Raw genomic sequence first — 14,865 nt, 5'->3', positions numbered from 1 at the left:
GAGTTCAAATTTACCAAAAATTTAGATAACATTTAAAATATTATACATTAACTGATATTCTGAAAACAATTAGTAAATATATGAAGAAAATGTACTGTTGGCTATGTTAAATTATTTCACAATACTGACGAGGAAATTTGAGGATTTAAACGCGGCACGATTGTTTGGTATGAAAGTAGACAGACTTTGTCTCAAAATCTAGTCAACTGCCTATCAAGACAGCATCTCGGCAATCATTGTCGCGCTCAACCACTTGGAAGACAGCTCTCAAGCACTAGGTTGTGAAACAGCCAAAGCGTTTCCTGCGCTTCCTTCTCTGGCCTCTAGGAGGCGCTGTCACTCAGGAATCGGCGGCTGTCCTCGGCGCTCCGTCACGACTGTACTGTGTGTCCTTCGTCCGCGCACAGCAAATAAGAATATTTATATAGTTTTTGTTTATTGTACTCGATAAATATGTCTACTACGACCGGTGGCGGAGAGTTTGGCAACCCTCTGCGGAAATTTAAGCTGGTTTTCTTGGGCGAGCAAAGCGGTAAGTGTTCAGATACGGTGAGACGTGGACAGAGAAACAGACAGGCCAGCTGAAAGGATGCTACAGAATGATAGATGTTACCAAATACACATGTTAATAACTAACGTTATCTGACAGTTTGAACGGATACGATCGAAGCACTTAAAATACAGCGACATTTACAGTAAACGGTTGTCATGAACAATACACGAACAGACATCATGGGGCATCTAACGTAACATCCTGCTATATCTAAACTAAGTTATATAAAAAGATAACCTGATAGGATTATCAACTCAATTCTGCTTTAATCGACTAATTATGTTATTGTTATGTATTTCTCCTATGTGTTTATGTTGTGTTTTATGTTGACATCGAAGGCAGGATTAGCATTAACGTTAGTCAGTCTTAGCCACAAAAGAGATCTCCAGTTTTAAAGGCCTTTTATATGTGATCGCATCGATCATTAGTTTTTAACACATGAAATGCAAACAACATTGCGCTACAATCGTGAGTGAACATGTTTTAGTGTACAAAACAATACTGTCTGTTGCGAAGATGGTTGCTAGCGGATAACAGTTAGCATGGTTGTAGCTACCCAGCTGTGACAATCATGAGATCATAAACCACATCAGGGATTTTTAACTGCCACATCATCCACGTCACATCCACTTTTTCTTTTCATAATGGCTGGATCTGACGTAAAAAAAAAAAAACAGCATGCTGTCGTAAACTAGAGTTACTGCATTTCATAAACCTGTATTGAAATGGTATGTTGCTGTAAAAGCAGGACGGCGACACCCATGTTGCCAACACAGCGATCAGAGTTCAGACTCATCCTGCAGACCAGTGCATCCTTTCCCTTCTTGACAGCATCTTTGACAATATGCTTTCAATGCAAACACCAAACACATATCTCTGTAGGGAACACACTATGTTTAAGAGACGTATTTACCGTGAGGCTGTCTTATTTCTAATGCTTTCTGTTTTTATATTTTCCACAGTCGGCAAAACTTCACTTATCACGAGGTTTATGTATGACAGCTTCGATAATACCTATCAGGTAACACCTGCTTTGACTGTCAGAGCCCATTGTGTGTTCACAGATGCTTACCGTGTTATTGTGCATCTTAATATCTGCCCGGAGTATTGCTGATATTGTAAAATCTGTAACGCAAAGGTTTGGTTCACTGTTGTTCTCTAAAGGAATAGTTCACTTGCTAATAAAAATTTTGTATCTTGTTGATCCAAACCTTGTCTTCCATGGAACACAAAATTAGATACTTTATAGAATTTTTTTAAAGTCTCGTATGCTCATAAAGCATATTATATTTTTTATAAATGTACAATAATAAAACAGTAATATTGTGAAATATTATTGCAGTTTAAAATAAATGTTTTCTATTTGAATATATTTTAAAATGTAATTTATTTCTGTGATGTTAAAGCTGAATTTCCAGCATCATTACTTAATGTAAGTATCACATGACCTTTCAGAAATCATTCTAATATGCTGATTTGGTGCTCAAGAAACATTTCTTATTTTAACATTATAAATGTCTTACTGTCACTTTTGATCGATTTAATGCATACTTAAATGCTGAATAAAACTATTAATATACGTTTAAATGACAGTGTATGATGGATTTTAACTTGCATTTGGTACTTGGCAAGTATTAATTTAGTTTTTAGATCTCAAATCTCATTCATACATATGCATATAATGCACATGAGAACCAGTGAGATCTGGTGCCATTGAGATCAAGTTTGATGTTAAATTTGATGCAGTGTCTTGGAAATTTGAATATCCACAAGAGCAAATTAGATTTTCTGTGAATAAGGACAATTATATGAAGCATATGTTGTTCAAATTATCAAACTCTGGTGACTGTATGCATTCATTGTAAGGAAAGGAGCAGTACGAACATTGTGCAAATTATCTCCCTTTGTGTTCCACTGAAGATAGAAAGTATAAAAAGTAAAACAAATATTCCTTTAATGACCAATTTTGAAGTGTGCTCTAATAAACTCATTGTTTCTCTCTACAGGCAACTATTGGGATAGACTTTTTGTCAAAAACCATGTACTTGGAAGACCGCACGGTAGGACCGAGATTAGCATTTCTAGAATAATTTCCAAGGAGTCTCTGTGTGCCCAAACCTTTTGTCTTATTAGAAAGCTAGCATGTTTGTATAAAGTCTAGTTTAGTTTAAACATTGACTAGTAACAATATTATTACCAGGTGGTTTTGACACACACTGGCTCAAGTCAATCACCTTGATGTTTCCTAATATCTCCTTTAAAGTCTATAAGACATCTTTATTTATTTATTTAAAGTCCATCAGGTGATTTCACTGTATGTGTCACAGATTCATCACAGTTATCATTTGCCTAATTCCTTGTGCATGCTTGTAGCTCATTGTAGTCATTAGTTGGTCTTTTATTTTGAGTTCACCTTTTTAAGTTTGGTTGTGTCTTTGTCCACCTCACCCCACTCTCTTCCATGGCTGGGTGCTGAATGGGTCCCCATGCCTGTTGTGCTGCATGGATTGTCATAGATTCGGCTACAGCTGTGGGACACAGCTGGGCAGGAGCGCTTCCGTAGCCTCATTCCCAGTTACATCAGAGACTCCGCAGCCGCAGTGGTGGTCTATGATATAGCAAGTAGGTAGCTAGTGCTCCTGCTTCACCGCATGGTGGGGTCAAGTTGGGTAATGCTTGAGTAAATGGCACTCATGTAGCCATCATGTAAAAGGTGCGCTGGTTTATTTGAGCATTCGCAGTAAAGTTAAAATAAAATGAAAAAACACTTAATATAAAGAGATATAAATTTTGTATTCATTTACTCACCCTCATCAGAGTTTCCCACAGACTTACACTCTATATAGTATATAGTGTATATATACTAGTATACATTACATATACGCTGTGGCACAAATATATATATGTGTGTGTGTGTGTGTATATATATATATATATATATATATATATATATATATATATATATATATATATATATATATACAAACATACATACACACACACACACAAATACTTTATCTGGAAAGATTAAACGAAAAGGACATCAAAGCTTTTCTGAAGACAGTTGGTTTCCTGCAAAGATTCATTTATAAAAAAAAACTTGTGCCACATTTTGATTTTGAAACATGCAGCGCTAATGTTTTTTTTCCAAAGAAGTCCAAGCCCTTTGGAAGGTCTGTTTGTGGTGGTCAGTGTTGATGTATGGGAATCATTGGATGGGAAACACTGCTCATGTAGGTCCAAAACCTGTATGACTTACTTTCTTCTATAGAACCCAAAAAGACAGAACTGCTTTTGTCTATATAGAGAAAGTCAGTAGGATCCAAAACAATGATGAACCCCATTGACTTCCAAAGATTGTTATTTTTCTTCCAGTTTAAGCATCTTTACACTAGTTTTTCTGTAGTTCCTCCCAGCTTAGGGAATTCTCTTCTACTATTTTCCAATTGAAACTTGGATGTTTTTAAATTGTTAGAATTTTTAGTATAGCTTTTACACCCGAGCGGAGATAATAGGATATGAATACAAAGGAAGATAATCTCTCTCAGTGTTTTGGGTCCATACACTTGAAGTCAGTGGGATCCAGACCCCATTGATTTTCATTATATGGACAAAACAAACAAATATTCTTCAGAATACTTTGTGTTCCACAGAAGAAAGGAAGTCAAATAGGTTTGGAACAGCATGACAGTATGTACATGATAAAATATGAAAATGAAATAAAATTATAAAAGTTTTGAGTCTTTTGGGTCACATTGGAAAACATATATTTCATAACCATAAAGTGCTTTGGTTAGAATAAAAACATGTCCAGTTACATGTTGTTACATGAATGGAGTGCCATTTGCAAAGCATCTTGCAGACAGCAGCGTCATTCTGAGAGCTGGAATGGAGAAATGCTTAAATGCCTTTAGATGGTCTTTAAAATCATTCTTATTCTTATTTCCTAAAAACCTGAGGTCATGATCTATAAATACAGAACTCAATAAGAAAATAATTGTAATTTTTTTGGTGCATTTCTCTATTTCATTCTTGTTTTGTTTCTTTGATGTTGTCCTTTACACTTACCCTGCTCCCTTGCCCTGTCCTCTCTTTATATCTATCCTTTTCTCTGTTCTACTTTTCTCTTCCCCCTTTGTTCTTTTGCACACCACGGTTTGCTGGTCCCTCAGGTTCGGCTCCAGCTTTGGGACACTGCAGGGCAGGAGCGCTTCCGCAGCCTCATTCCCAGCTACATCCGAGACTCCACTATTGCTGTGGTGGTCTATGACATCACCAGTGAGTCTGAGCCTCACTCATTGGGTCAGCAAGGATTTATGCCTCCAGGCCACAGTTAGCACAATTCGGTAGCTGCCTCTAGGTCATGGCAGTTCATCTTAGTATGGTTCCTTGGGAACAATATTTTGTATTATTCGGATTAAAATGTAGATTGTACATGCTTCTCTTTTAACATCAAACTGCTGTTACTGAGCATTGAAATGACCTGTGCTTTATCTTAACCCTCCTCTGATTTGTTAATCTTTATACTAACAGTCTGCTTGCAAACCTTCTTCTAAGAAAATGTGGCTTTGAAATGAATCAAGTGTGATTTGACCACTGCAAAATTTGGATTGTGCAAACAGATTTTTTTCATTTGATCATTTCCAACACAAGACATTTTTTTTTTTTTTACGAGTCCTTGCCTGACTATTTTCCCTCTGTTCTTCAGATCTCAACTCTTTCCAGCAAACCTCAAAGTGGATAGATGATGTCAGAACAGAGCGAGGAAGTGATGTAATTATCATGTTGGTTGGCAACAAGACAGACCTGGCTGATAAAAGGTACAGCATTTGTGGAGTTTGATGAACACATCCTTTGTTCATCCCTCAGACATCACGTTTTAAGTTATTTTTTGTGTTCGGTTTTCTCCTTTTCATTGATTTAAATATTATGTTGAGTAATTTGTGCCATTGTTTCTTTTCTGTTTGATCATATTTTCTCTTGTGTTGAATTTATTTTTGATTTCCCATGACTATTTTTGTTTTTCCTACCCATTCTAATTTGAACTGTGTCCACACCTCCACTATGGACTATGGCAGGCAAGTGTCTGTAGAGGCAGCAGAGAAAAAAGCTCGGGAACTGGGTGTGATGTACATAGAGACCAGCGCCAAGGCTGGTTATAACGTCAAACAGGTGGGTGAAAATATACAGATGTAGTTCAGACTAGGGCTGGGATAAACGATTATTTTTTAAACGATTAATCTAGCGATTATTTTTTCGATTCATCGATTAATCTAACGATTAATTTTTCCAGACCGATTCGATTTCGATTATCTCGCCATTAATTGAATACTAACAATTTATACATGTTGATTTACATATCTGAATGAAAAAAAAACATGAATTCCTTAACATTGCAATATATGTTTATTGCTCTTAAAATTACAAAATAAAAGACTGACTAAGAATACATTACTTTGCACTTGTATAGAGATAGCATTCAATAAAACCTTGAAGCCTTGAAAACACATAGCTTACTGAAACAAGCTTACTGAACCCTTTCCCCTGGTTTCACAGACAGGGCTTAAGACTAGTCCTAGACTAAAATGTAAGTCTGAGCTGTTTCCACTGAAATAAACTTGCACTGACTGATCTTAAAAATATATCAGTGCCTTTTTAGTTTTAAGATGCACATCGGTAATGTTTTTTTTCTAAGCTTGTTTATAAAAATTACTTAAATGTCCTAATTGATCTATGGTCTAATCCTGGCTTAGTCTAAGCCCTGTCTGTGAAACCGGGCCATAGGGCCTAGCTTACAGAAAAAAAAGTTCTTCTTTCAGATGAAAATAACAACAACTTGATGTCTAGCATTCAATAAAAAAGTTCGCCCAAAATACTAGTTTAGAGCAATTGAAAGAATACAGTAACCAATGTAAACTTGAGGGCTTTAAGCTAATACAGAGAGTGCTTTTCCAAAAAAAACCAAAAAAACTAATTTAACAGTGGGAGCCAGCAGCCTGTCATGGAGGAAAAAAAATCTCCGAATGCTCCACGTGAAACTTTGGCGTTCCGCCCTTTTTCTATCGTGTCTAATGATTTTGGTTAATATGCACGCGGGAGAGAGAGAGAGAGCGAGAGAGAGAGAGCAAGACAGCGCTCGTGTAGTTTGAAGACTGTGAGTGCGCGCGCAGCCGGGGCTCTCTCTCGTACGCGCCCTGTCACTGTCACTCACCGATCAAATAAGGCTTTGACAGCCGCCAAAAAAAAAAAGATCAATGCAGAAAAACCCCTGGATTGGTTATATAACGTTGGACAGAATGTTGATCCGGCCATCGCGTATATTCAGTGCACATAAGGTAAACGTTTTGCAAACGTTTTTTAGAGAAATAAAAACAGGTCGACGAATCGATGTGCATATTTTGCGTCGACGTATTTTTTGCGTCGACGTCATCGATGACCTCGACGCGTTGTCCCAGCCCTAGTTCAGACCATTAAAAATGTGCCTCACAGGACCATGGTGCTACATAAATACAGACATACAACAATGAAGTAAAACAGTATAAACCTATACAAAACTAACCTACTGACAGATTTTGACTATAGATATGCTATATATAAATGTTTACCTATACATAAGCTAAAAAAATACTAGGGATGATATCGGAGCCGATATCGGCCTTCTCTGACTGATACCCAATCTGAGAAAAATGGCAATATTGGAGCCGATACCCGATTTGAATATAGGATCGGCACGATCGGTATCAGTCAGAGAGGGCTGATCCAATTTTTTTGATAGAGCGAATTATTCTCTGTTACTTCTGAAGCCATACAATAGCTTAATGCAGCTGTACTCAATTCCAGTCCTCGCGCCCCCCAGCTCTGCACGTTTTTCCTTATCGCTTCAGACTTTTGTTCTATTTGAACGTAAGTGCCCTGTGAAGCGGACATCACAGGATATTCCGCCATGATTCTGAAGTGAACGTATTTGTTCCATTCAAAGTGCACTGAAGTGTGCGAAACGTGAATTTAAATTGTATTGATTTACAGAGGTATATGATGTGACACTTGTCCGTGTGTGAAGATGTTGCTGTGAATGATTGTTCCTCCGTGAGGTAAACGTCAACCGATTTCCCCTGCTCAGGGAGTAGGGAGCATATCAGTGGGAACACAGTTAATGCATGGAGCTCACTTCTAATGAGCTGATTATCTGAATCAGGTTTGTTAACAAAGAGAGACATGCAAAATATGCAGAGCTGGGGACTCGAGGACTGGAATTGAGAACCGCCTTAATGTGAGCTACATATGAATATTTAACTTAAGTCCTTACATTAACTTAAGTTAACACAAAGTCTTTTTTTTTCTGCTGTGTCTGTCAGTCAGCCTTTCAACCTTAAAAACCTGGTTGCATTCGGTTACGACAGTCAGCTTAGTAAAGCTCTCTCCAAGATCATTGTGTGTTCCCATTATTATACTTAATTTGTAAATACATGTCAATGAATTTGCAAAAAGGTCTTTAACTTCTTGCCGGAGTTTAATGTTGTTTTGTTACTTGCTACCGGGTGTATTTGAGAACAAAACGGGCATAGAAAAGGCTATAAATAGTTTTTAACATGCACAGTAACTTAAACTTAAAACTGTTAAAAGAAAGGCTCAGTAACTGTTTCACATATATAATACACTATGCTTCAGCGTCTCTTCTCTTTGTGCTTTGCACTTTTTAATACAAAGTGCTTACAATGTGTGCATCCGGTGTGCAGAATGATTCGCTTGAAGAAACACGGCGCGATGTTGTTTTAAGCGCATCACTCTGCACACCGGATGCACGCATTTTAAGCACTTCATGCTACACTGTATTTGTTTTGACCTATCGTATCTATCATATGTTGTTGGCCTTATTAAAAATATACTATACATTTAAAATACAATTATTTAATTTTTTTAGTATATACATATATAAATACATTCATGAATGTTTTTCATGAATGGATTTTATAATAATACAAATAGCAATGTGTAACATTCTACCATATTTAGTTCAAAACTTTTATTTGTTCCCCACAAAATAGTTTTTCACTAAATGTTTGGATTTCTAAAATTATTGTGCACTGATTTTTCTAGAATAACTTTTTCTGCCGAATTATCCAGTAACCTGGTTTGATAAATGTTTGTCATAGATTATAAATATGCATAGGCCTATAGTTTTCCGTATTTATTTATTTTTCTTTATAATGAAGTAGTCTGTATCTAGTAGATTGTGAAAGAATGATTATCAGTTCCACACACAGAGATGTATAAATTCTACATTTATTTAAATGGGGGAAAAAACTTCACTGGTATCGGATCGGTATCTGTATCGGCCAATACTGAACCCTAGGTATCGGTATTGGAGGCAAAAAAGGTGGATCAGAGCATCCCAATAAAATAAGAATGTTTCACATAATACTATACCTATACACAGCTAACCTACTGACAGATTTTGACTTAAAATATGCAATACAGTATATATATGTTTACCTATACATGAACTAAAAAATACAAACTATACAAATGCTTCACATAAACACTGTACCTATACACAACTATCCTACTTACAGATTTTGAATATGTATATACTAGTGGTGTATACAGTAGGACTGGGACGATAAATCAATGCGGAATCGATTCTTGGATCGATTCTAAGATTTTTTAGAATGCATCGCAATTCCTCTGGAATCGATTCTGAGCTTGGATTTTAACAGCAGATGGCACTCTAATCTAGTTTTTATCCACACACTCAAATGCTCATGAAGAAGAGTGCTAAAGAGTGCTTGTGCTTTAAAAAAAAAAAAGCAAACATAAAAAAAAGTTAAAAGCTAAAATGTTGACGTGCTGTGCAGATACTCTGGAGTAGAGCTCTGTGCGGAACGGTTTCACAATCTGAATTTGCTCACTGATCACTTTCGATTTTGTGTTCACACTCGCACGCTCTGAGTAAAGGAGCACATTTAATCTTACACTATTACATATTTGTCAGTGAGTTCAGGATCTGAGCAGCAAATACTCGAGGATGGTCTGTCAGTCATCTATAATTCTACTCTCGACCCATGAACATTCAAGCTTGTGTTGGATACAGGGTTGCAAAGTACATGTTTTTCCACAGAATCAGGCTACTTTTAAACTGATGCCTTGGGGCCATTAAAAAAATAACTTTTGAACCGTTTAAACTGATAGTATTTTTTTTACTTTCAGTTGATGGTTAAACGGTTAATATGAGTATCCCTAGTGCTAAATTGTAGAAAACCTACGTTTTTGCATCGCCTTCCTTTTGATCCCAACATTAGGAAAAAGTGGATGAACTTTATTTTTAATGAAGGTCCAGACCGCGTCAGTAAGAACTTGCTGCTTTCTTTAAGTTATTTTACCGTGGATTCGTTTACAAACGAGGCACAATTTGATGCAATCAGTGCCACGCCTATTTAAAGTGTTCTGATGAGGGGTTCTAAACAGGGCAGAAAATAGCCTATTACTTTTAAATGATGATGTTTTTTATGTAAAAATCTTTATAACATTATAAGTGGACCTCAGAGAACACTACAATAAAATAAAATAGGCAGTTCATCATGACCCCTTTAAAAAAGGGTTTCTTTTGCATTTTGAAACATAACATGAGCGGTCACATGAGCAAAATTCCGGGAACAAAATATTTTCATTGACACTACTGTACAGTCGTGGCCAAAAGTTTTGAGAATTACATAAATATTGGAAATTGGAAAAGTTGCTGCTTAAGTTTTTATAATAGCAATTTGCATACAGTATACTCCAGAATGTTATGAAGAGTGATCAGATGAATTGCATAGTCCTTCTTTGCCATGAAAATTAACTTAATCCCAAAAAAAACTTTCCACTGCATTTCTTTGCTGTCATTAAAGGACCTGCTGAGATCATTTCAGTAATCGTCTTGTTAACTCAGGTGAGAATGTTGACGAGCACAAGGCTGGAGATCATTATGTCAGGCTGATTGGGTTAGAATGGCAGACTTGACATGTTAAAAGGAGGGTGATGCTTGAAATCATTGTTCTTTCATTGTTAACCATGGTGACCTGCAAAGAAACGCGTGCAGCCATCATTGCGTTGCATAAAAATGGCTTCACAGGCAAGGATATTGTGGCTACTAAGATTGCACCTAAATCAACAATTTATAGGATCATCAAGAACTTCAAGGAAAGAGGTTCAATTCTTGTAAAGAAGGTTTCAGGGCATCCAAGAATGTCCAGCAAGCGCCAATATCATCTCCTAAACAGAAGGGAAGTCGTGGCCTAATGGTTAGAGAGTCGGACTGGCAATCGAAAGGTTGTGAGTTCGAGTCTCGGGGGGAGTGCATGTATAGTTCTCTCTCCGACCTCAATACCACGACTTAGGTGCCATAAGGCAAAAGTGATAACTAAGTGGCTCGGGGACCAGAATGTTGAAATTTTGGGTCCATGGCCTGGAAACTCCCCAGATCTTAATCTTTGAGAACTTGTGGTCAATCCTCAAGAGGCGGGTGGACAAACAAAAACCCACTAATTCTGATAAACTCCAAGAAGTGATTATGAAAGAATGGGTTGCTATCAGTCAGGATTTGGCCCAGAAGTTGATTGAGAGCATGCCCAGTCGAATTGCAGAGGTCCTGAAAAAGAAGGGCCAACACTGCAAATACTGACTCTTGGCATAATTGTCAATAAAAGCCTTTGAAACGTATGAAGTGCTTGTAATTATATTTCAGTACATCACAGAAACAACTGAAATAAAGATCTAAAAGCTGTTTAGCAGCAAACGTTTTGAAAACTAATATTTATGTAATTCTCATAACTTTTGGCCACGACTGTAGAAATACACAGGTCATTTTTAAACCAAGCAGATTTCTGTTAGTCAATGCCACAAATTTGCTTGATCATCTTGAACCTGATACACAATCTTCGTAGGAACATTTTTGCCCTCACTCGAAACTCACATTAGTGCAGATTCCTATTGAGCTGACTCCATTTCAAACAAACATGCTTTGTGACGCAAGCACCAACCCTGTCACCTGTGAGTTGCCCAAGGAAACCAAAAAGAAATATGGAAGGAATGTGACATTAACGCACACACAGATTCTGCAGCCACAGAATTCAGCAGAAAGCTCTGCATTTTTCAATTCATATTTCAGATCAATTGAAATGCATGTCATTTACAAAAAAAAGTCATTTACATCTCCTATCTCTTTTGTGTCCTTTGATTTAATAGTTTGCTTTATTTATTGTTTTCAGCTAACAATAAATGTCTAGCTCAGTTTAACACATTTTACCATATCTAAAGACTTTTCCCCTCAAATGCAAAAAATGTCCACAGATTCTGTCTTGGTCTGGGCATAACTATCTGTAAAAGCCCTGTATACTTGAAGCTGTTCTAAACTTTCCTTATACAAAGTCTAAATTATTCTCTGTAGGAAGTCGGTCAAATTTAGGTACTGCCTCAGATGCATTGTAGAAATATTAAAGGAGTAGTTAACCCCAAAAAATTGAAACTTCTGTCACCATTTGTCACCCCTGTTCAAACATGTATAACTCTTTCTTTTGTGGAACACAAAAGAAGACATTTAGCAGAATGTCCATGCTGCATTTAATTGTAGTATAGAAGTGGATGGAAAGGAGTTTGGACATTCCTCTATTCTTCTATGTTACTCTTTCATGTTTCACAGAAGAATGCAACAGGCTTGAAACAACATGAGAATTGCTGGGTGAACTCTCTCTTAAAGCTGAAAATAAACAAGGCCGACAACGTTATCATCACTTCCCTTGATAGGGTGTACATTTACTATTTGTTGTTTATTATCTGTCCTCAAATAACAAATGTGTTCTCTGTGAATAGCCTTTTGTTGAACTGCAGTGCAGTGATCTCTTATCAACATTACGATTTCAGCCATTTCTCAACTTTTCAACCTATGACGGGATCCTATCGCAACTCTTAATTCCTCTTTTTCCCCCATTACTAATGTGAACCTCAGTCAGTCTCTGTCTCTTTCTCTTGACACAGTTCTTTTGTCTGTCTGAATTTCTCCCCCCGCCCCCCTGCTCCGGTCGAGCAGACAGATTACCACGGAGGAGGGCGAGCAGAGGGCTAAGGAACTGAATGTCATGTTCATTGAAACCAGCGCAAAGACTGGCTACAATGTCAAACAGGTAGAATCACTGAGAAATGAGGATGGCCCAGCTCTACCTTCCCTCCACCACACTATTTCTTGTGCTTCCTTTGCTTTCTATCTTTCTCAGCCTCACCCATTATGAGCCATTCTGCCCCTGCCTTACATTCACAGGTGTCCTGTGCTTTTGGGCTGCTGTTTTGTGTTTTTGTTTAGTTTTGTTTGCTTGAATTATTCTCCATGTACTGTGACACAGGTATTCTTTGCATGTTGGCCAAGCATCGCTAGAATGATAATTTTTTTTATGTGCTGTGTTGTAGCATCACTTGCTATTCAAAGACTGGACATAGACATTTCATTTGTGCATTATGCTTTTTATTAGCATACTGTATTTCTTTTTATTGTCAGAATGAATAGAACACGGAGTCTCTTTAACTGTGCTTTTTTTATAATGGTAGTGTCATCTCTACCCAGTAGGAGTTATAATTTAGTTTAAATAGGGGAGATGGGCTATTTGCACATTGAAAGGTTTTCATAAGTGATACACTGCTGTTCAAAGCATGGGATTTTGAAAGAAAAGAATACTTCAGGAAGGGCACATTAAATTTGTGAAATGAGACCGTAAAGACATTTGCAGTTGTACAAAAGTATAAATTTTTTTTACTTTCTATTCATCAAACAATCCTGAAAAAAGGATCTGTTTCTAAAAAACAAAACAAAATTAAGCATAACAAATGTTTTCAACATAAATGTTTCTTGAGCAGCAAATCATCATATTAGAATGGTTTACATTTTATTTTATCAAACTTTTGAATTGTAATGTATATCTCATAACTATAAGATTTTAACAAAGTAACTTTTTTTTAGCTGTTTCGTCGTGTTGCTGCAGCTTTGCCTGGAATGGATAGTACACCAGAGAAAAGCAAAGAGGACAGTATCCTTCACATGCACCGTAAAAGTCTTCTGACAAAGATGACATCACTCACATTAAAATATCAGAATCTGTTTGTCCGCATCAGCCTGATAGCAGGAGATCACAAGCCTGTGTTTTTTTTTTTTTTTACTTATATTGACATACTTATATTTACATGATCTAGTCACTAACTGATCCTTAACCTGAACTTTCAGTGATCGACATCAAACTGGAGAAGCCCCCGGAGCTGCCTGTTACCGAGAGCAGCTGCTCATGCTAGTAACCCCCCGTCCCCTTCACACACGAACAGCTTGCCTCTCAGTGGTCACTTGCTCCTCTCACGGCCCCGTTCATGAGCCGAGAACCTTATCTTTCTTTTCGACCCAAGTGACTTTTCAGAGTAACCATGTGGATGTGCTATTGCTCTGTATTAAAATGGATTCCAAAAATACATATATTAATGGGGAAAAAAGTAAAATGACAGCATAGATTAAATGCTAAAACCATTCAGATTCTCATCTGTGGTGGCTGCATGGCATTTTATGGGATTGTTGACTGATATACACTCGTGTGCTCTTGAGTTTTCACACATCAGAGCTGTCCTAATCGTTGTGAAGTTACCATTTTCCAGAGCTGGGGCTGATGTCATCGTTTTAAGTATTTTATAATTTCTCTGGAGGAAAAGCTTGACATTATTGCATTGAGAGGCTGTAGTCTTGTGTTACTGATTCATACTGTTACTGGGTTTTTTTTTTTTTTTTTTTTTACATGAACATTACACACTATTTTGTTAGTGTTTTTTGGTTATTTAAAGAAAGATACAGAAGGAATTTCTTTTGAAACTGTTGTGAAATATCTTGGACACAATATTCCGTATAATTGGTATTTGGGACCAGATATCATTTAAAGGTCTTTTTGTTTCAGGAATTACACGTTTGGGCAAGAAAATTTTTTTGTGTTTTTTTTTTTTGTGTGTGTGTGTTTTTGTTTTTTAATTTTTTTGACAAGCATCATTCTGGACAGGCCAATTTTATACAGGAATTTTCGGAGGGTTGCATGGATGTAGAATGAGCTATGGGGGGAAAAATAGGATTTAATGTTCTGAGAAAAGGGAAATTGCTTTGTAAACATATTTAATTTCGTTGAAACTCAAAACCTAAGATATTTAATGACTTCTCCAAAACCTAACGTTAATTGTAAAAACGTGTATGTACTAACGAAACTATCGTAACACGTCACTCTGAGCTTGGATATGGAAAGCAGTTCACACTAATTCCACTC

General features: G+C 36.9%; 1 protein-coding gene across 5 annotated transcripts; it reads left to right on the top strand.

The window, feature by feature from the left end:
- Positions 1–317: 317 nt before the first annotated feature.
- LOC132113642 (ras-related protein Rab-6B-like) lies at positions 318–14,555 on the top strand. 5 transcript variants are annotated; one of them, XR_009425190.1, is made up of 9 exons: positions 321–532; positions 1,516–1,574; positions 2,560–2,613; positions 3,070–3,175; positions 5,262–5,373; positions 5,632–5,725; positions 12,618–12,711; positions 13,539–13,605; positions 13,800–13,871. XR_009425190.1 is itself a non-coding variant. In XM_059521511.1 (8 exons), exons 1-8 carry the CDS (start codon positions 454–456, stop codon positions 13,862–13,864), a joined length of 636 nt encoding a protein of 211 aa, XP_059377494.1. In that variant the 5' UTR covers positions 318–453; the 3' UTR covers positions 13,865–14,555. The 5 variants fall into 5 exon arrangements, 4 of the variants coding, with proteins under 4 accessions (XP_059377494.1, XP_059377493.1, XP_059377492.1 ...); XM_059521511.1 differs by lacking the exons at positions 3,070–3,175; positions 5,632–5,725 and adding an exon at positions 4,726–4,831 and having other exon boundaries at positions 318–532; positions 13,800–14,555; XM_059521510.1 differs by lacking the exons at positions 3,070–3,175; positions 12,618–12,711 and adding an exon at positions 4,726–4,831 and having other exon boundaries at positions 320–532; positions 13,800–14,555.
- The last annotated feature ends 310 nt before the right edge of the window (positions 14,556–14,865 follow it).

This window comes from Carassius carassius, chromosome 33 (genome assembly GCF_963082965.1).
Source record: "Carassius carassius chromosome 33, fCarCar2.1, whole genome shotgun sequence".
NCBI lineage: Eukaryota > Metazoa > Chordata > Actinopteri > Cypriniformes > Cyprinidae > Carassius > Carassius carassius.
Note: the sequence above shows the minus strand (reverse complement) of the source record. Positions and strands in the feature narration are given on the sequence as shown.

Excerpts from the sequence above, each read along its gene's own strand:
- LOC132113642 (XM_059521511.1), top strand. The coding sequence starts at position 454 with ATGTCTACTACGACCGGTGGCGGAGAGTTTGGCAACCCTCTGCGGAAA. Across the intron at positions 2,614-4,725 it reads TGTACTTGGAAGACCGCACG|GTTCGGCTCCAGCTTTGGGA; the intron begins GTAGGACCGAGA and ends CTGGTCCCTCAG. Across the intron at positions 5,374-12,617 it reads ACAGACCTGGCTGATAAAAG|ACAGATTACCACGGAGGAGG; the intron begins GTACAGCATTTG and ends CCGGTCGAGCAG.